At 42.6% G+C, this 22,256-nt stretch overlaps 1 protein-coding gene across 7 annotated transcripts in view; it reads left to right on the top strand.

Annotated features, from left to right (window-relative positions):
* The window catches only part of UBR2 (ubiquitin protein ligase E3 component n-recognin 2), a 121,450-nt gene that overhangs the window by 69,645 nt on the left and 29,549 nt on the right, over nucleotides 1-22,256 (top strand). For all 7 annotated transcript variants that reach the window (XM_039530180.1, XM_039530182.1, XM_039530184.1 and 4 more), the window contains 11 exons: nucleotides 2,942-3,064; nucleotides 4,666-4,729; nucleotides 5,182-5,306; nucleotides 7,660-7,712; nucleotides 7,968-8,070; nucleotides 8,533-8,581; nucleotides 9,333-9,487; nucleotides 14,093-14,195; nucleotides 14,923-15,032; nucleotides 15,317-15,397; nucleotides 20,378-20,559. In XM_039530180.1, coding sequence (XP_039386114.1) covers nucleotides 2,942-3,064; nucleotides 4,666-4,729; nucleotides 5,182-5,306; nucleotides 7,660-7,712; nucleotides 7,968-8,070; nucleotides 8,533-8,581; nucleotides 9,333-9,487; nucleotides 14,093-14,195; nucleotides 14,923-15,032; nucleotides 15,317-15,397; nucleotides 20,378-20,559 — 1,148 coding nt within the window. The remainder of the gene's footprint in view (nucleotides 1-2,941; nucleotides 3,065-4,665; nucleotides 4,730-5,181; nucleotides 5,307-7,659; nucleotides 7,713-7,967; nucleotides 8,071-8,532; nucleotides 8,582-9,332; nucleotides 9,488-14,092; nucleotides 14,196-14,922; nucleotides 15,033-15,316; nucleotides 15,398-20,377; nucleotides 20,560-22,256) is intronic.

Genomic DNA, 22,256 nt, shown 5'->3' on the forward strand with positions numbered 1-22,256 from the left:
TCCCTCTGGGGCACCTGGCACTGGCCACTGTTGGAAGACAAGCACTGAGCTAGATGGACCTTTGATCTGACCAGTAGGGCCATTCTTGTGTTCTTATGGAGTCTTTACCCTTTTGGGAGCTATGTGACTTGCAGATGTTTGCAGTGACACAGGGCTGTCTTTTCAAAACAAGACAGCTTTTATTAGTCAACTGGAATACAGTTTTTTTGGGGCCTTAGGTTGGGATGGAAAACAAAGCTTACCCGTGTTTATGTTGGCAGCACTACCTGCCTCTTTGGCCCCCAATATGCAGGATTTCATTTCTTCTCCTATACTGAGCTGCAAAGTTCTCATCACGGTGTGCTCCGCCGTCCAGTCATTCTGTTTTGCCTTCCCGTCACTAGAAGTTAATGCTCTTTTGTTGATCTTTGATTATATCTTCAATTTAAATCCATTTACATGTTGACAGTTCTTGATCACATAGGCGTGTCTAAATTGGAATGAATGAATGATCAACGCCCAGCTCTTATTACCTTGTCCCAGAGAAGGGTTTAACCCCATCAGTCCTAGTAGGTCACAATACAAAAGTGAGTGGGGAAATGGATTCGTGCATATTTTTTATAAAAATGCAGAAATGTTACGCATTCTCCACCTCTCACCCCCTCCCTTCAAGAAGAAACTGAGGGGGATCACTCGTCCAGTGGTCTAGAGATGTTTGTGCTGTTGTGAACCTCCTTTCAGGACAAAGTGTCTGCTGTTACATTTGTGCTCCTCTTAAAATGAGTTATTTCCGTGTCATAATCTTGGCAGTGTAGACTCCATTTTAACAACTTGGTGTTAAAAACTTCTCATTTGATATAGCTCAGCCAGGGGTGGTGGTTTCTGATTAGTCACTAGCATGATAGCATATATGTAAGTATTTTTAAAAGGGACTTTTCAATGACCTAAATCTTTCTATTTTTACACTAAAAGCCAAGAGAAGATTTGTTAGTTTGTCGTAGGTAAAGCCAGATAGCTAGCATGAATTATGAACAGTTCAAGAAAGATGGGTTTCTGAGCTTGTGTACCTGTTAAAGTTTGTTTGCTGCTGATCAGTAAAAATTGGAGCTGATGGCTATGCTGCACTCATGTCCTGAGGCACGATGAAGCAGCTGTTCTGAATAGGGGAACAGAAAAAGTCCCCTTTTCTCTTGAAGGTAGCCAAGCAACGTGAGCAGTTGTAATATTAGGGAGCTTTGAGTTATCCCCAGTCCTTTTCAATGAACATCAGCAGGGGGATATAGCATATTCCTGGGTTGAGGACAAGAGTTCTCAGGGGTCCTAACACAACCACTCACCCACAGATTATTTTATTTTTTTAAATAGGTCCAGGTTATTCAAATAGATAAGGTTAGGCAATTATGGATCCTGGTCCTCATTTTTTCTTAAAGTGTAGATTGGCGGGAAAAGGAGTGTGACCACATTTTAGACCAGTATTCCTTTTTTATATTATTTTCTTATCAGAAAAGCTTGGAAAGTGTACATTTACCAAGTTTTTTGCGGAGGAATTATTTTTAAATAAGTACAAACTTCATTTATATATGCATATTAAATGATCCACAGTACTTATTAGTTTCACATGTTAGGATAGCAGAAACAAAAAGATAGTGGGTGGGGGCCAGGCGGTTTGGGGAGTCAGGGGATGGGTCAGGGGACCAGGGCCTGGGAGTTGGATAAAGAGTGGGAGACTCGGGGGGGGGGGGGGCCGCCTAAGAACTGAAAATAAACTTGTATCAATTTTATTTATAACACATTTGTGAAAGATCTTAGGTTGTAACTTTTTGGGGATAGGGACCATGTCTCTGTTTTTAAAGCACCTAGTCCAGGGGTGGGCAAACTTTTTGGCCCGAGGGCCACATCGGGGTTGCAAAACTGTATGGAGGCCTGGGTAGGGAAGGCTGTGCCTCCCCAAACAGCCTGGCCCCCACCCTCATCCTCCCCCTCCCATTTCCTGCCCCCTGACTGCCCCCCTCAGAACTGCTGATCCAACCCCCCTGCTCCTTGTCCCCTGACTGCCCCCCTCCTGGGACCCAGCCCACTATCTAACCCCCTCTGCTCCCTGTCCCCTGGCTGCCCCAACCCCTATCCATATCTCCGCCCCTGACAGTCCCCCCGGGACTCCCTCGCCTACACCCCCTGTTCCTTGTCTCCTGATCCCTATCCACACCCCCGCCCCCTGACAGACCACTCCCTGGCTTATCCACCCCCGCATTCCTGATCTCCTGATCCCTATCCACACATCCCACCCGAACCTCCATCGCATCCAACCACCCCCTGCTCCCTGTCCCCCGACTGCCCCCCGGAACCCTCCACCCTTTATCCAACTCCCTGGCCCCCTTACCATGCCGCTCAAAGCAGCATGTCTGGCAGCCACACCGCCCAGACAGAGCTAGACACATTGCTGCTTTGCTCGGCAAGAATGCTCTGCTCCGCTGCCTAGAGTGCTGCCTGTGCAATGGCGTGGCTGCAGGGGACGGGGACAGAAGGGGAGGGGCCAGTGGCTCAAAGGCCGGGCAGGACGGTCCCGTGGGCCGGATGTGGCCCGTGGGCCGTAGTCTGCCCATCTCTGACATAGTCCTATGGGGTCCGGTCCACGATTAGGGCCCCTTAAAATTGTTAATTCCAATAATCTTGCATTTCAACTGTTTTGATTAAAAACAAAAAGGAAAACAGCCCTGGTCTTGAAAGAGACTCTGTTCAGGTAAACCTGTGCACCTCTGCGGCATCACTTGCAGGATTGGTGCCTATGTAAGTATTTTAAGTAATTAAATTTGTATGGGGAAAAATAAATTCCATAAGGAATATACTGTGAACAAATATAGTACTTTGTACGTAATATCCATCCACCCCATAACTCCACCTATTCAATTTTTACATGTGTAATAAACTTTTTCTATTTTTTCCTTGAATCTTTTTCAAATAGACAGGTGTGTCCATGATGGATCCAAACCATTTCCTGATGATAATGCTGAGTCGCTTTGAACTTTATCAGATATTTAGCACTCCAGACTACGGCAAAAGATTTAATACTGAAAATACCAATAAGGTACTCTTATATTTTTGTCATAAATTTTTTTTAATGGGAAAAACTGCAATTTTTTTTTTTGAAAACTCTTAAAGATGACTACAAAATAAACTACAATTTAGTACTTCAAGGTTTTGTCTACACTGGCACTTTTGTTGTTAAGACGTTTGTTGCTCAGGGGTGTGAAAAAACACCCCCCTGAATGACACAAGTTTTAATGCCGAAAAGCACTGATGTCGACAGCGCTTCATTGGGGGGAGCGCTGTACTTGGTGATGAAGCTACCGCCCCTCGTTGGAGGTGATTTTATTTTATCGCCAAGAGAACTCTCTCCTGGTAATAAAGCTGTGCTGTTGTAAAGTGGAAAGTTTAGAAATAGCCTTAGAATGACAAAGTAACTGCATTGAAAGGAGTGTGGAAATTTTGATTCCTGGGACATGTAGAAGCGAAATTATTACATGTGGTACTAAAGCAGAACAGTTTCCCTTATAAGGATCTCTTGGGTGGTTTTAAAATGTAGATTTAAAATGTCATACTAAGGGCAGGTCTACACTATGGGGGAAAATCGATATAAGATACGCAACTTCAGCTACGTGAATAACGTAGCTGAAGTCGAAGTATCTTATATCGAATTACCTACCATCCTCACGGTGCGGGATCGATGTTCTCGGCTCCCCATGTCGACTCCGCTACCGCCGTTCGCGTTGGTGGAGTTACGGAGTCGACATGAGTGCGTTCGGGGATCGATATATCGCGTCTAGATGAGACGCGATATATCGATCCCCGAGAAATCGATTGCTACCCGCCAATACGGCGGGTAGTGAAGCCGTACCCTAAGGTTGTTGCCTCACACTCTGGCTCATCAGGTTCTGAATGTTCTGCAAAGACATTACACTGGACCCTTGGTGAGGAGACAGTTTCTCATGTCATTCAACAGCAGTCTGGTTAGAGAAAAGTGATGATGATGGATTCCAGAGGGAGAATCTGGCAGAAACCGTGGTTATTACTCAAAATAATACCATATCTGACATGGGTTAACACAAATGAACTCGGGAAACAAGAGAGGCTGTTTTGAAAGTGCTAAACTTTGTAAATTAAGTTAGGATGCATTTAATTAGAAAATCCATTAAATAAGCACCTACAAAGTTGATATGCACAAACTTTTACCTAGTTTCTAAAAAACAAAACAGACAGAACCAGTCTTCCATACAGATGTTCAAATTGTTGAAGAATCTTCAACAAAACCAAGATTCTCAGTTTGCATGTGGTGAAGAACTTGCATGTTGTGATGTTCCTTGCCTCATAAACTTGCATCTGAGTATTGAAATGCACCAAAAAAAATCACACTCAAAACTTGCTATGGGTGCAGTTTTGTGTAAATAAACTGGAATTTTAAAGTAACACCACAAATTAATAATGGATCATACGTTTAACATTTAAGAGGCGTGTAAAGAATTATTACTGCATCTCCATAAATAGTTAGCATTAGTAGGTTTAAGGGTGAGGATGGGCAACAGACCTTAGGTGGCAATTTGAAATCCTATTTCCAAAAAAAATTTTTAAATGTTTTACTTGTTAACTGAAAAATGTTTATTCTTTCTTTCTCCATTTATTTTCATTCAGGATGTAGTTCAGCAGAATAATACTCTTATAGAAGAAATGCTATATCTAATTATAATGATTGTTGGTAAGTTAAGATATATTTAATCAATTCATTTCAAGTTGGATCATCTTGGTGTCATTTTACATTGCCATGTGGACCACTTGAGGATTTTTTTTTCTCTGTTCCCTCATTTCTTGCATCTCATGATCCTTTCCTAGAAGGAAGGAAAGGCCCTTTTTGGTTCAGCAGTGGCCCCTCTAACCTAAGAGTCACATTTACCAGTCCCCAAGAGTGTTCACTCCAGTCATTCTTCTCTAGACGAGTACTCATAAAGATACAGAGCCTCAAGACTAGGTTGGCTTAATTTGTGGATTGGGAAAAGTGTTGGGTGAGCCAGAGTCCATGAGAGCCCCTTTCCCTCAGGCTATGGGGAGAAAGAGAATAAGGATACTTATTTTAAACTAGTCTTTCAGTGATTAATTATGAATTTATGTTCATTATTGTGTTCTTAATGTTAATTGTTTTTATTTTTACAGGAGAGAGATTTAGTCCTGGAGTAGGACAGGTAAATGCTACAGATGAAATCAAGCGAGAAATTATCCATCAGTTGAGCATCAGACCCATGGCCCACAGTGAATTAGTAAAAGCATTACCAGAAGATGTAAGTAATTTGAAAAAAATATGTACAAAGTAACCTGTATCTAAACCTTATGTGTCTGAATCTTCTGAAACAGGCTTGTGTCCCATACCTTAAGCTGGGAACATGTTCCTCTGTAAGATAGGGGTATGGGCAAGTTCGGTAAATGCTACTCAAGCAGTTGGTGGAGGGTTGTGTGGGGGAAGAAGGAAATCCTATAGAAGAGGAAGGAGTGGAGCATTAGGAACTCCTTAGCCATCTGCCTTCATGCTGTCAATAATTGGGAGACCTGGTGACATGCCTTTGGTGACTATCTGAGTACCTTTCCCAGACCTGAAGAAGAGATCTGTGTGGCTTCAAAGCTTGTCTCTATCACCAGCAGAAGTTGGTCCAACAAAAGATATTACTTCACCCACTTTGTCTCTTGGAATGTATAGTCAGTAGAGGATCCCAACTGCAGGTTTAAAACCTACTGAATAGCTCTTGCAACAATATAAACGTTCAATTACAGTAACTCCTCACTTAACGTTGTTATGTTCCTGAAAAATGCGACTTTAAGCGAAACGATGTTAAGCGAATCCAATTTCCCCATAAGAATTAATGTAAATGAGGGGGTTAGGTTCCAGGGAAATTTTTTCACCAGGCAAAAGACCCCCCCCCCCCCGCGCGCACACAAAATAAGTTTTAAACAAACAATTTAATACTGGTACACAGTGATGATGATTGTGAAGCTTGGTTGAGGTGGAGGAGTCAGAGGGTGGGATATTTCCCTTACTGCTAAATGATGAACTAGCAGTTGGCTGATCCCTCAAGGGTTAACTCTCTCACTCTGCAAGGCAGCTGGAATATGCCATTTCCCTTAATTACACTGCCTTGTTAATTAGATCAGCTTGCTGAGACCAGAGCTGCTGCAAGCTCCCTCCGTCCTGAGCCCTGCTCTATGGAAGACGGGGTGAGCAGGGTGCAGGAGCAGGGAGGAAAGGGACACCCTGACATTAGCCCCCCTTTTCCTTCCCTCCTTTTCCCGGCACAGCAAGCAGGAGTCTCGGGGAGCAGCTCCAAGGCAGAGGGCAGGAGCAGCACATGGCAGTGTGGGGAGGGACACAGCTGAACTGCAGGCAGCTGCTGCACAGGGATCTTAGGGGAGCTGATGGGGGCTGCCGGTCCACTCTGGTTCCAAGCCTCCACCAGCTAGCTGCAAGGGGTTGCTCTTCCTGCAAGCAGTAGACAAAGCAGGTGACTGCCAAGATGTTAGAAGGGAGCATTACACAACTTTAAACGAGCATGTTCCCTAATTGATCAGCAATGTAACAATGAAACAATGTTAACTGGGATGACTTTAAGTGAGGAGTTACTCTAGCTTATGGTGTGTTCAGGGATGCTGAAGTTCTTGGCTAATTGAGACTGTATGGTATTAAAAATATAGCATATTATAAAATGGAACACTGAACTTGGATGAGAAGAAACACTGATTATTGTAAATCTTTGATAAATACTAATAAGAAAGCAAAAAGACTTTTTCTAATGTTTTTAAAATGTGTCTTTAAAAAAATTTAAACTGAAAACTCTGGAAGAATTGTGACTTACTTTCAAGTTGTGTAATTATTTTTTTAATCAACGAAAATTTAACTTTTATGAAGATGATTCCAATCTCTGTGAATCACTTTAGAAACAAAAGTAGATTAAAATCTGGAATTTAAAATGAGTTACATCTGTGATTCTTGAATAGTTAAATAAGGTACTATTTAATGATCTACAGAGAATGTATGAAAATGTCTGGTTTTGGTTTTTGTAACACATCTTAAAGGGAGGATGCTTGCATGCAACTTGAAATCTAATCAATTTTTAAAAATGCTTTAAGTACTTCACTAACCATGAGTCCTCCTGCCGGGTGTTGTGGGTGGGTTGGTTGGTTTGTTTTGGTGGGGGAGTTTGAAAGGGGGATTGCAAGTACATTGTCCTATTTCTTTTACTTTGCTCACTTGTTGCTGTATCAAAGGCTCTCAGAAACAGAGGAAACTGACTATACATAAGATGCTGACAAATGCATAAAATAACTAAAGAAAACAGTTCTGTTTTTAATCTTTCAGTTCCAGTAATTTTTAGGTGTAACTTGTACAATAGTAGCTTTAAAAAAAATTGTACTGAAGTGTGACTCTAAATTGGCATGGTCTCTTTTAAGATAAAACTGTAAAAACTGTTGAATGTGTTTTAAAGACTGCTAAAAAAGACATACATAAAAAGTGCCTGAAGAATGACTTAGTACTGCATATATTTTGCGTCACGTACCTGGTGTTGTATTTGATATGGCAGGAAAGAAGTTAATCAGATAACTAATGTGGTTATGCATCATTTCTATTTTTTTAACTCCATGCAGGAGAACAAGGAGACTGGAATGGAAAGTGTGATTGAAGCTGTTGCCTGTTTCAAGTATGTTTTACTTTTTATTCTAATAACTCACTTTAAAAAATTGAATGTGAGTTATTTATGTAAGGGACTAAAACCATAGGCCAGAGCCGAAGCATTTCCCCACACAGCTCTGCTAATGTGCCTCATTCATAACCTGTATCACCTCTGCTATTTTAATCCTAGGACGTTTCATGAGCAGCAATTTTTAATCATGCCAATTTAGGATTAAGTTGCTCGTATAAATGGTTGTAACTAACATATATTCTTTCTTTACAGAAAACCTGGATTAACAGGCAGAGGATTGTATGAACTAAAACCAGAATGTACCAAGGATTTCAATCTCTATTTCTATCACTTTTCAAGGGCAGAGCAATCTAAGGTAACTAACAAAACCCAAGAGACTTATCACTTCTTAAACTCTCTTCTGTATACTTGGCTTCTAAAGCTGTATTCTTCTTTCAAGTGCTAATATGAGCCAATATTTTTAAACAAGCTTTATTCTTCGAGATCATATTTAGAGAATTTGACTCTGATTCTGCAATAAACCCTATGCCAGTGGACCACTGTGCAGAGATCCACTGAAATCAGTGAGGCTTCATGTAGGTGTAGGAGTCTGCCTGCACAGAACTCATTGCTTTGTTAGGGTCTTAATGTACCAAAATATTTTGATGACATAAGTTTCCATTCAGTTTTATGGAGTTTGCCACTTCAGTAGTTCCAATTATAAAAGTTCAGACTTGTCTCATAATTGTTGTGTTTAAAAAGTGGAGGGTATGTGTGTGTTGTCAGTTTGTGTCTTTGTACAGATTTGGAATAATCTTAGCACCATTCCTTTTGTCAGGCAGAGGAAGCACAAAGAAAGCTGAAAAGACAAAACAGAGAAGATACAGGTATTACCTTGGGGAATGGGGGGGGGGGGCGAAGTATGGTGTGTGTGTATATATATATTCACATGGATACCCTCATTTTCTCTTATTTTCACACTCAAAGGCTATGCATTAGAATAACACCTTTTAGATTACCCAAAAAGCAATCTTTTTTTCTCCAACTCAGTAAGCAAGGATTTGAATTTAAATCTGTCTTGGAGCCAGCCTCCTGAATTCCTTATTTCCCCCCCCCCCCCCCAGCATAGCTGCTTTTCTGACTCAGAGTAATTCTTGTTAAACAAAGGTGTCCCATTTTCAGAAAAAAAAATTAGTCTATCTGTATTGCCTACCCTTAGTGTTTTATATATTAATGCTTACTTCACTTCATTACTCCAATAATGTAAGGCAAAAAGTTTGTGGGGAAATGAATGCTTTCCTTTGTTCCATGTCTCTGTTTAATGCTTTTTTATAATTCAGTTAAGTAGTTTTTAGGTTTATGAAGTCTTGCATCCGACGAAGTGGGTATTCACCCACGAAAGCTCATGCTCCAAAACGTCTGTTAGTCTATAAGGAGCCACAGGATTCTTTGCTGCTTTTACAGATCCAGACTAACACAGCTACCCCTCTGATACTTTACCTAATAATGCAACTTATCAAGCAATTACATAATAGAATCTAAACAAATATACTAAGTTGTTAAGAGAAGTTCTAAATTGTGTAAGTATTGGGAACGTTTCAAAAGCTTTAATGTTTAGCAAATTAATTTCTGTTTCAGCACTTCCTCCTCCTGTTCTGCCTCCTCTCTCTCCTCTTTTTGCAAGCCTGATTAACATTCTCCAGTCCGATGTCATGTTGTGCATTATGGGAACAATACTCCAGTGGGCAGTAGAACATAACAGCTATGTCTGGTCAGAGTCCATGCTGCAGAGGGTATGTATAGACGTTTAAGTCTGTGCACGTGTTAGAGTAGAAATATCCATTTTAGTGTATTGATATTTACAACTATCTCTAGATCCTGGTAACTTCAATGGCATCAGGAATATTTTAACTGCCAAATGAAGTAAGCATGAAAAATGTAGAAGATCAAATGTAAACGAAGGATTTTTTTTCTAGCTTACTGTTAGTTAGAAAAATAACACCTAGGGTATTCAAAATATCAACTAGCTAATTAATATTAGTTTTGAATTGCATGCAGCAAATCATCTTTGAGTATGAAAACACAGGTAGGGGAAGCATGTTCTAGAGCTCTTGGTACATTTTTAACAGGTGGCCTCAATTTCAAATATATTTGTATATGTAAGAGGAAAGAATTCTGTTTGGACTAGTTAGAATAATTCTATAATTTTATGGTAGGGAAAGCATTTTCCTTCTCTTGCAACCTTGTATTTTCAAGATTCTGTAACTTAAAAAAAAAAAAAGTACATTTGGGTGTTGAAATATCCAAAGCTTGTTCTCTACTCAACGGTAAATCTTTTTTGAAAAATTGTTGGGTTTTTTGGTTTTTTTTTAAAACAGAAATGGAATTTTGAGACACAAAAACAAGACTAAAAAGCAATTTTCTCCGGTTACGGGACTTTTCAGATTCTCTGTGTAACTTTATAATTGCCTTTTTTAAAAAAAGACACCACCACATTTTCAAGCTTGGCATAGACTTAATCCCCCATGAGGGCCCTTGTCTTTGATGTATGAAAAAATTTAGTTTACAAATAAAAGTTTAATCTTAACTGGCAAAAGTAAGGATTACTCATCTGTGTAAAGACTGCGGGATTGGGCTCAAAAGTCTAACCATTTGAAAATGTATTTGATTCTGAGATCATACCTGTCTTTATTGGAATGTTGAGACTGAATTTCCCAACTGTTTTTAAAATTCACTCTAATTTGATGCTTTGCACTCAAAATATGCAGTGTATGAATTTGAACTGAATTGAATATCACACAGTAATACTGTACAAAATAATAACTGTGCTAGAGGGACGAGATGCAATTGCTGTGGGAACCATAACATTGAAATCTTAACAACGTAAGAGTCAGGAAGTTTAATCATAATTAAGGCTACGATTTAGTCAGGGAGGTCACGGCAGTCATGGATTCCATGAATTTACCAGACCTCCATGACTTCTTCCACTTCAGCTGTCAGCAGCTGAAGCAGGGGCTGGAGGCAGAACTGTGTGCCCCTGCCCTGCTGCAACTGGGGCTGGATGACTGGAATCAGGATCCTGCAGCTCCTGCCCTGCAGTTTGTGGAGGGACTGCAGCCGGGCTGTGTGCCCCTGTCCCACAGCTGTGGCCAGCTCTAGAGTGGGGGCTGTGCACCCTTGTGGCTGCGTCCCAGCGGCCATGCGCCTCTGCCCCACAGCTGTGGCCAGCTCCAGAGCTGTGGCTGTGCACCCCCCGCCGTACCCCCTTTCCTGCGGCTATTGCGGGGGGCTGTGCTGCAGCGAGGGCCGTGCACCCCAGCCCCGCGGCTTCTGGCGGGAGCTACAGTTGGGGCTGCATGCCCCTTCCCAGCACCAGCAGCTGGCTGCAGAGCTGGGGCTGCGCCCCTCCTTCTGTGCCCCAGCCAGCCACATGGCTTCTGCTGGGCACCATGCTGCATCCGGGGCTGCGCACCCCTGCCCGGGGGCTACGGCCAGCTCTGGAGCAGGAGGCTGCAGCTGCTGGAGTCCCCACACAGTGGTGGGGGTCTTGGCCTGTCAGTCTCCCTCTTCCCCCATGAGACTCCATTTCTCCTCCCTATTTAGCCCTGCCCCCAGTTATTTTTAATGAAGTCATGGATAGGTCACAGGCTCTGTGATTTTTTGTTTATTGCCAGTGACCTGTCTGTGACTTTTACTAAAAGTAACTGTGACAAAATTTTAGCCTTAATCATAATTCAGTAACATATTTTTCATACATTTAATAGAGTCAGTATTTGAATATGTGAGCCTAATTCTACTCTGATACTTGCATATTAGTCCCATTGAAGTGAATGGAAGTTGAATGCATGTATTCGAGAGCAGAATTTTTCCCGAACAGTGACAGACTGCATCATATTGACAATTACCCTGAGAATTCAGATAATTTGGCTTGAATTAATAGTTTTCCAGTTAATTCATTCTAATTCCTTGGTTATGTTGAAGGATCCCAGGGCTTTGCACTTTCCCTTTATTATCTTCAGCTGTGTTACACTCAGGATTAGTGACTGTTTGTCTAATAAATGGCCCAAGGTGGTTAGAATTTACTAGGTTCCTCTTTTTGTTAATTCCTGGAATTGAATGCTCCAGTACATGTGGAAGAACTTTCTCTGACTTTTCTGGAACTTAATCTGTGATAGCCAGAGACAGTATGTTTGACATGCTTCAGAGCTCACTTCTAGGTTTATCTATTTTAAACTCTTGATTTCGGCCATTTTATGGGCAGTTTGTATTTTCAGTTTAATGGGGCACCATTTATAAATTGGCAAATATCTGGATAACTGATTTTTATTTCAATCTTAAGATGCTGCTAGACAGTTAAGTTTTAATAGTTCATGTTTTAGTTTTTTCAGGTAACTTTCCTGTATGTTAGGGCAAAGAAGTTTAAAACTTGTGCATGCGTTTTATGCAAAAGTCCCAATAATAATATGTGGCTATCCCCAACAAGTGAAGAAATACAGCAGAAGCAGGTTGTGGTTAACCCAAACCAGGGTTGTTCTTTGTGCTATGGTCCCTATGGGTGCTTCACCTTAGGATGTATGTGCTCTCATGCATTCTTGATCACAGATTTTTAGTTAGCAGGGCCTGTGCCTGCATGCTATACACCATTGTGCTCTGATGCAAGGATATGTAGGGAGGGGCAAACCTGCCACTGCCACTCCAGTTCCTTCACAGATGTCTTTGGCTCAAGATGGAGCATTGTAGTGTCCATGTTAACTTCACAGCTACCACCTTTATTCTTTATTTTTTTTCTTAGTGTTTTATTTAATTTTGTTCTGTTTCTCATTTGGTTTAAGCACAGGCGTACGCTTTTGGGGGGTCCTCCCCTCAGTCCCCATCCAGTATTTTTGCGGTCAGGGCCGCCTTCACCCTTGGTGTTTATCTGCATTCTCCCTGGTTGGATTATGCCAAAGATCCTGGGTTTCCAACCCTGCAAGACCTGCCACGGGCCATTCCCCTCAGTGATGGGCATTCCAGGTGCCTCAGAGAGAGTCCCAGGGCCCATTTAAGTGCAAGATCTGCTCCAGATTTGAGCAGATCTAGGAAACGGAGGAAAGATAGATTGAAGCTCCTCTTCATGTAGCATTCCTTGAGAAGTGTGGGGTCCTACTTCCTCTCCGTACATTGGCCTCAGCTGCTCAGACTGTTCCAGTGACTTCACCCTTGGTAAACAGAGACCATGGGCCAGCTTTGGAAATGAAGCATTTTAAAAGGAAGAAACCGCATTCCCTAGAGAGACTCCGGAAGAAGGGAAAAGTCACCTTTAAGGCCAGGGAACTAGGAGACTTCACATCCTGAGATGGGTACTGCTTAGTCTTCTACAGGCCCCTGGACCAAGATGCCAGTAGACCAAGAAGACTTCTGGCACACCACTCATCGAGAAGTCTTCTAGCAAACTGCATCGAAGAGTACTGTCTTCGTTGGTACCAGAGGCGGAGACCTCCAGACCAAAGGACTCCTCGAGGAGCAAGGACTTCTCTAAGAAGCCTTCTTCAACTCCAGTGCCATCCTTGGGTCACAGTGTGACCCAGGGAGTCACTCAGTGCCAACTGGCAGAGAACACACCATCCTGTAACTCGCATCAGGTCAGAAACACTTGTTGCTCCATCATTGCCTTCCCATCTGCTGCAGAGTCTTTTTTGGGGTTTTTGGTTGAGAAGGAATGGAGTGGTGGCAGGTTTGCCCCTCCTTATATACCCTTGCACTAGAGCATGAGGGCGTAGGTGCAGACCTCTGGACCCGTGGCTGCTGCTAACTAAAAATCTCCAAGAATACATTGTAGCATGCACATCCTAAGGCGGAGCACCCAAAGGGACAACACATCTCAAGTAACTCCAGTTACTGTACAGATAAGTAACCTTTTCTTCACAGTTGCTACACAGAAAATCAGAACGTTGGAAACACACATGTAGAATACAGTACTTTTATATAGTAATAAAAACTTATTTCAAATAAGTCTTCAGAATGAAGACAGATATGCCAAAGACAATCTTAGCGAGATGGAGTGGGTGAGGTAATATCTTTTCTTGGACCAACTTCTATTGGTGAGAGACAAATTTTCAAGCCACACAGAGCTTTTCCTCATGCCTCTGTGTGGCTCGAAAGCTTCTATCACCAACAGAAGTTGGTCCAATAAATTCTCTCACCCACTTTGTCTCTTTAATATCCTGGGACTGACACAGCTACAACTACGCTGCAAAGACAATCTAGGTAGTTACTATCTAAAGTTCACTTTCTTGTAATTTTGCTTTTTACTCAATTGTTTCTCTTTCAATATAGTGTTTTTAGTGCCTTTATAGACATTAGGGGATTGTATAAAATGTTTTTTTCATACAAGGTCTGAAATTTGTGATTTTATTTAGGTTTTGCACTTGATTGGAATGGCACTACAAGAAGAAAAACAACACCTAGAGAATCTCAATGAAGAGAGTGTTGTAACATTTACCTTCACTCAGAAGATCTCAAGTATGTCCATTCCTCAGATGTTTAGCAAATTTAAAAGATGCTTTTTAAATACACTTTAAATCTGTATGTATATAATTCAGTGCACAAAACCCCCAGAAGTATAGAATTTTACAAAAATAATCTGTTGTAGAAAATGTGCATGTACATCAGTGTTTAGGTTCTGAAATATCTAACAGTAGGGATAGTGTCATGCCTGATAAGCTTAATATTTATCTCCTATGTTTTAAATATTATCTTTTTCTAATATTACATTATTTTTAAAATGTCCCACTGATAAGCTTTTTTTGTTGTTGTTTCTTTTACTACAAATTGACCAAATTAATATTGCAACAATCTTAAAATCCTGCTCCTTAATTTAATGACCAAACACTGGGTCTGTTGGGCTTAGCTATATATTTGATAAAAGTATCTTGTTATTCCTTCACTGCATCTTCCAGCTAGTTCCTGTGATCTGGTAAAGTCACTATATTGACAAGATTCTTGCTTTGAAGTGAGCAGAAAGTTTATCACTATCATTCCCTTGTACCAGTTCCAAGCTAGCACAGAGGGCAGAGTGACAGTGTGTATGGTCTTGAAAACCCAGTCAAAAAGCAGGATTTTTAGACTGTTAATCTCTAATTTATAGGATTTAGAGATGGCTTATGAAGTTATTTTGAAACATAACATGTTTAATCCAATATAAACAGGTCAAATACACTGAATATAGCTGTCTATATCTTTGTTATAGGACCTGGTGAGGCACCCAGTAATTCCCCTAGTATATTAGCTATGCTAGAAACTTTGCAAAATGCACCTCATCTAGAAGTGCACAAGGACATGATCAGATGGATTCTGAAGGTAATTCAGAGTTTTTTATTTTTAGGATTTTTCATGAATGATATAAAATGATCACAATACATAGCTAATTAAATTGGGCTGGTTTTAGAAATTCATTATTAGAAAGTCACTGTTCCCTTATGCTCTCCTCCCCCAGTTTGTTTGTTGCATCCTCTCATCTTACAGCATTCAGCACAGTGGGTTTCTGGTCTGTGAGTGGGAACCTTATACACTATCATAGCTAACAAACAGTTATTATTTGTATTATTTAAATGCCACAAGCTAACTAATTTTTCTTGTTGCAGACTTTTAATGCCATTAGGAAGCTAAGAGAGAGCTCTTCTACAAGTCCTGTCCCTGAGACTGAAGGAAATATTATAGAAGAGGTAAAAATAAGCTACAGCAGGTTATGATGTTAGTTGTACTAAAACAGCTGTAGGTCATGAACTGCAATGGACAACATTTTTAATTAGTGACCTAAAATCAGGACAGAATCTGCAGATATGTCTTTTAAAAATATAGTTCACATTCTGGCACACAAGCTGCCGTTTAGTCAGCCTTGGTACAGAGAAGTTAGTTCGGTCTGTGGGGAGGGGTTCTTATTCATAACTTCATCACTGAGGCTACGTCTATACTACCCGCCCGAGTCTAGACGCGATATATCGAACTCTGAACGCGCTCCTGTCGACTCCGGAACTCCACCACCGCAAACGGCGGTGGCGGAGTCGACGGGGGAGCCGCGGACTTCGATCCCGCGGCATCTGGACGGGTGAGTAGTTCCAACTAAGGTAGTTTGAGTTCAGCTACGCTATTCGTGTAGCTGAACTTGAGTACCTTAGTTCGACACCCCCCCACCCCAGTGTAGACCAGGCCCGAGTCTGCATTTTTCCTGTGTGGTAAGCACATTTTTCCTAGCTGGTAAGCAGGGCCTGGAGACTTTGCTCTTTCCATTATTTCTGACTATTTTGGAGGCTGCTCAGAGACGTTTAAGAGATAAATATTGTTTCTTCTATTCTGTAGGTTGTTCCAAGGGTATTAGATCACCCTACCTATTTGTTTAAGTCTAGATTACGCTCATTAGGCATGGCTTAGAGTAAAGGGTATTGGGAAGACACAATATCTTAGGGAAGCACAGTTTACATGGAGGGGAAGGCAGTGCCATGGCCCCACCTTCTCCACAGGAGAAGAAATGAAGCAACCTCTGCCCTTCTGGGACTCTTGCACGGTCTGTATTTCTGCCTGGCCCTTACATGAGCCAGACAGTTGAGGAGACTGCATAACAGCCAAACAATCATTTTATGTATGTATGTGTGTATAATCATTTGTGACTTATAAATAGCTGAGGAATTAAAAAGTTAATACGGTAAAAATTGGAAATGTAACATTAAGTTCTTCAAGTGCTTGCACATGTAATTTCCAATGTATGTGTGTGCGTGCCCCGAGCACAGTTGCTGGCATTTTTTCCATTAGTGGTAGCCATTGGGTTGGTTCGAGCGCTCCCTGGCGTCGCACGCTCATAGCGTCTGTACCAACCCCATTTCCCCTTCAATTCCTTCTTACTGCCCATGACAGTTGCTGGAACCTTCATTGCCTAGGTAGTACTTAGTGGATTTTCTCTCAATTTTAGTTTGCATAGTTATTGTAGTTTTTTAGAAGTTAGTGTAGTTTTAGTAGTTTCTAGATAGTTTGGGCTCCTCAGCTTTTAGATAAGGGAGTTGTCCACTGTCCCAGTGCCGAGGCATGCCTTGGTCACCAGCATTCAAGCCCAGGGCCACCGAGAGCGGGTTCGGGCCCCCCAGCAAGGGCAGACCGGCTAAACAAGGCCAACAAAGCCGGGCCCCCTTCCGGGCCCCGGTAATTTGTACCGGCTTCCCCCCACTCTCGTTGGCCCTGTTCAAGCCTTGCACTTTGTGCAGTAAGTCTGTGCCTTTGAGAAACCCGCACTCGAGCTGCCTCAAGTGTTTAGGGGAGGCTCATAGGAAAGACCGCTGTCAAATTTGCAAGGAGCTTAAGCCCTGGATTCAGAAGGACCGAGCTGCTCGACTTAAGGTCCTACTCATGGAGGCAGCCCTAAGGCCAGCCTCAGAGCCACGCTTGGACTCGGCACTGAGTACCTCTGCCTTGGTGCAGAGCACTCCTCCATCAACCTGGGTCTCCCAGCACTGATCACCTTCTCTGGTGCACAGAAAGAAACACTGAAAGCACCAGGAGAAGAGATCTTTGGTGCCGAAGGACTAGGGAGAGAGAGCCATGTCAGGCCGCTCTTTGTCCCTGATACATCACCGTCAGGAACCCGCAGCCATGGCACCACGGCGCCCTATGATGATGACTCAGGGTCGCTGACAGCTGCAAGATCTCTTCTGCGACCCTCTCCGGCACTGAGTGGCATGGCACCGCCCTAGTCTCCGCAGCACAGCTCATCGTCATCCGACTTGGAAGTGGGATTTTATTCCCCTCATGAATGCAGCCGACGTCACTGCTCCCCAGGTGTTCTTACCCCACCACAGCACCGAGTTCTTTGGTACCCCAGGGCACCTGGCCATCATATCTATGGGGTCTGCCTACCATGCAGTGGCCCTTCTGGAACCACATGGTCTCCTTGAGTTCCATCATTCCCTCACTGGATCCTGGGGATTAGTATGCTGACCTCAATCTAAAGGAAGCCTACTTTCACATTTCAATTTTTCCTGGTCACAGGCGTTTCCTAACGTTTGTAGTGAACTGAAACCACTACCAGTTTGTGGTGCTCCCTTTCAGCCTGTCGACTGTCCTGCAGGTTTTCACAAAGTACATGGTGGTAGTAGCAGCCTTCTTCAGAAAGAAGGGAGTCCCTGTTTTCCCATACCTTGACAACTGGCAGGTCAAGGGCCAGTCCAGAGCGCAAATGGAAGCAGACATCTGTCTCATCCTGTCGATTTTCAAAGCATTTTCTGTTAAATGTCCAGAAGTCCACCTTGATCCCAGTTTAGAGGATAGAGTTGACTGGAGCACTACTAGACTCTGTGCAAGCAAGGGCTCTACTTCCGGATGACTGGATCCTCTCAATTTCATCCCTAATAATATCTCTTCAGGGTCATTGGATCACAACCATGCAAAACTGCCTGAGCATCCTGGGTCACCTGGCATCATGCACACATATAGAACAACACGCAAGTCTGACTCCGACTTCTACAAGACTGGTTAGCCACAGTCTACTCTCCCTCTTGCCATCACTTTGACTCAGTGCTCACAATTCCAGTACAGGTCCTCGACTTGCTAATATGGTGGCTGGACAGCCAGATTGTATGTGCAGGGGTACCCTTCTTGAATCCCCAGCCATCCTTGTCTCTGGTATGTGATGTGTTGGCCCTGACTCAAAAAGAGCTCTCCCTGCACATCAATGTCAGGGAATTTAGGGCAGTGTGTCTAGCCTGCCAGGCATTTCTGCCTCACCTGACTGGCAAATCCATTTCAATCCTCATGGACAATAGGATTGCTATGTTCTACATAAACAGGCAGGGTGGGCCATGTTCTTTCCCCCAGGGCCAGGAAGCAATCCATCTGTGGGAGTTCTATATCAATCACTCCATCAGTCAGTCATCTTGCATTCCTGGGACTCAGAACCAGCTGACAGATAGCCTCAGCAGATCTTTTTCCTCTCGCCATGAGAGGTCTTTCTGTCCATACATTGTGAGGGACATCTTCCTATGGTGGGGGACTCCCCTTATAGATCAGTTTGCCACCTGAACCAACAGGAAATGCTCCCAGTTTTCCCTGCGAGGTTACAGCCCAGGGTCTCTCGCAGATGCATTCCGGTTACAGTGTACAAAGCACCTGTACTACACATTTCCTCCTATCCCACTGATTCACAAGGTTATGATGAAGATCAAGTGGGACTGAGCATGGGACATCCTCTTAGCCCCGGCATGGCCCAGGCAGCATTGGAAATGGAAACACCACTGTAGTTTCTGCTGAACCCAAACTTGATATCCTGGGGTCATGGCCGACTGCGGCATTCAAACCTCGTATCCCTTCATTTGACGGCCTGGAAGGTCCATGGTTGAATCCAGAGGAGCTAGTTTGCTTGGAGAAAGTCCATGAGGTTCTAATGGGCAGTAGAAACCATCTACCAGAGCCACATCCTCCATCTGGTGGTCCTGCCCTTGCAGTCATCCCTGCAACTTATTCTAGATTACCTGCTTCCGCTCAGACAACAAAGTCTAGCTCTTTCGTCAGTCAGGGATCCCATCCCCATGTGGGACCTAAACCTTGTCCTGTCAAAGCTCACAGGACCCCCGTTTGAACCCTCTGGCAACATGCTCGCTGTTGCATCACCCCTGGAAAGTAGGCTTCCTGCTGGCCATCACTTCGGCCAGGAAGGTTTCAGAGATCCAAGCCTTTACCTTGGAGCCCCCATATACGGTCTTTTTCAAACACAACATTCAGTTGAGACTACACCCATGATTCCTTCTGAAAGAGGTCTCGCAATTCCATTGCCATCTAGCAGTTTTTCTGCCAGTGTTTTGCCATAAGCCACATGCAAATAGAGAAGAATATTGCCTCCGTTCATTGGACATTCAGTGTGCTCTGTCTGTTTTACATACAAACAACCAAACCATTCCACAGATCCACTCAGCTGTTCGTAGTAATAGCAGAAAGAATGAAAGGTCTCCCCATTTCTGCACAGAGAATCTCATCGTGGATTACTTAGGGTCTCAGAGCATGTTACAAACTTGTGGATATTCTGCCCCGGGCTAACCTACTGTGCATTCTACAAGCTCCCAAGCCTACTCTGCCACTTTTTTGGCACAAGTTCCAATTCAGGACATCTGCAGGGTGGCAACTTGGTTGACAGTTCACACATTCATGACTCGCTATGCCATTACGCAACAGGACAGAGAGCATGCCAGCTTCGACTGGGCTGTGTTACAGTTGGCCTGTCCTTAATCTCCAAACCCACCTCCAGTGCAACTGCTTGTGAGTCGCCTACATTGGAATGGACATGTTCAAGCACTTGAAAAAGAAAAAATGGTTACTAGCCTTTCTGTAACGGTTGTTCTTTGACACGTTGCACATGTCAATTCCAAAACCTACCCTCCGTCCCTGCTCTGAGACAGTCGGTAAGAAGAAACTGAAGGGGAGCGGGGTTGGCAGGGTCCTTTATACCGATGCTATGAGCACGCGACTCCAGGGGGCGCTAGAGCTGATCCAACAGATACAACTAAGGGGAAAAAATCCAGCAACTCTGCTTGGGGTACCCACACACCTCCATTGGAACGGACATGTGCAACACATCTCAAAGAACAACAGTTACAGAAATGTTAGGAACCGTTTTTGGTCCATTGTAATATGTTTTAAAAATTATTAACTGAACAATAAAATTGCAGGGTTCACGAGATAAAGACAAAGCTGAGAGGAAGCGAAAAGCTGAGATTGCTAGGCTGCGCAGAGAGAAGATCATGGCTCAGATGTCTGAGATGCAGCGGCACTTCATTGATGAGAACAAAGAACTCTTTCAGCAGACTTTAGAAGAACTAGCTACTTCAACCTCCAGAGCACTTGATAATAGGTGAAAGGAAAACATTTTAAGTAAAACTTTGAGAGAGTTGATGAATCTCTTTTGTTACTTTCAAATCAAATATCCTCTAGTCTTTCTATTTGAACTCAAAAGCTAAATTTTCCTTTTCTCAGCAGACAACTGTCCAGCTCTTTCAGACCATTTGTTGCTTTTTTCAGACCACTTTTTTTCTGCACACTGCTAAGATTATAGCCAAATTGCACTAAATATCCATGACTGATTCAGAAAATTAAACAGACAACAAAAAAAATCCCTGCCTGGCTTATAAAATCTTGGTTAGGAAGTGTGGTCAGCATGACAATTAATTGTTAATTATACTAGGGAAAGTTGTTTTGGACATAGGGAAGTGGGACTAACTAGTATCTGTTTGTGAGGGGTGGGGAAAAATTATTTATAACCAGCTGAAGATCCAAACTAAGGTGTATTTTGTGGGGGATTGTCAGATGGAAAATGTGGCATTTGGTATGTGAAGCAGTTGGGGACAGCTGGGAAAAGTACAAGCGTGGCCTCTACTTATATAGGGGTAGGTAGTGTATAGAAATGAAGCTTCATTGCTTCCAGGGGAGGATTTCTGTTTTATCTGGTCTGAATCAAGATTTATAAAACTCTATGGTAGTACTTATGAAATCCTGAATGTAGTATTCCAAACCCAACAATAGATCATTAATGTTAAAAAAAAAAAAAACTACATTAAGAGTGTTAAAATGCCATTTTAAACTAACAAAACCAATCTGTTAAGTTGTTGTTGTTGGGTAGAAACTAAAGCCTCCAGTATTTGATTGAGTTTGGATGCTATTTTTAATATAACCCCTGTGTACTAGGTGTAATTAGATATTAAATTATTGTCCCCCTAGTTGTAAACTTTAAAAAACACACCAAACTAAAGACTAAGATTTGCATACACCTCTGTAGCTTTTACTTTCAAGCGTAGTTTTAATGATTTAACTGCAATTTTAATCTGGAGACAGTTAAAATATGATTTCAAGAAAGCCAAGAATATTTTCATGTTAACATCTGGAGGACATAAGGTCTCTCTGAAATGTATTGTTGTACAGTGGTTTTTGGGGACACATGCATGGTTGTATATGTAGTAACTCCTCACTTAACGTCCTAGTTATGTTCTTGAAAAATGCAACTTTAAGCGAAATGATGTTAAGTGAATCCAATTTCCCCATAAGAATTAACCTCCCTCAATTTACATTGTTTCAGGGAATTTTTTTGCCAGACAAGACATTATATACATATACAGTATAAGTTTTAAATAATTTTAAACAAACAATTTAATACTGTAGTCACCAATGATTGTGAAGCTTGGTTGAGGCAGGGCGTAGCGGGGTTGGAGCACCGGGGCTTGCCATGCTCCGCCTGCTGGGTGCTCCAGCTGGGGAGCGGGGTCTGGGTGCCAGGTCTTGCACCGTTCTGGGCACTCCAAACGGGGAGTGGGCAAGCCGCTGCGCCCAGACCCTGCTCCCAGGCTGGAGCACCGCCAGGGGGGAGCCAAACAACGTTACAAGGGGAAGTTGCAGGACTTTAAAGGAGTATGTTCTCTAATAGATCAGCAACCTAATAACAAAACAACATTAACCGGGACAACATTAAGTGAGGAGTTACTATATGACAAATGTTTGCTTATTTACAAAATTAAGATGAATGAACATAAAACTACACCAATAAACTAATAAAAACTT

Source organism: Mauremys reevesii, linkage group 3 (genome assembly GCF_016161935.1).
Source record: "Mauremys reevesii isolate NIE-2019 linkage group 3, ASM1616193v1, whole genome shotgun sequence".
NCBI lineage: Eukaryota > Metazoa > Chordata > Testudines > Geoemydidae > Mauremys > Mauremys reevesii.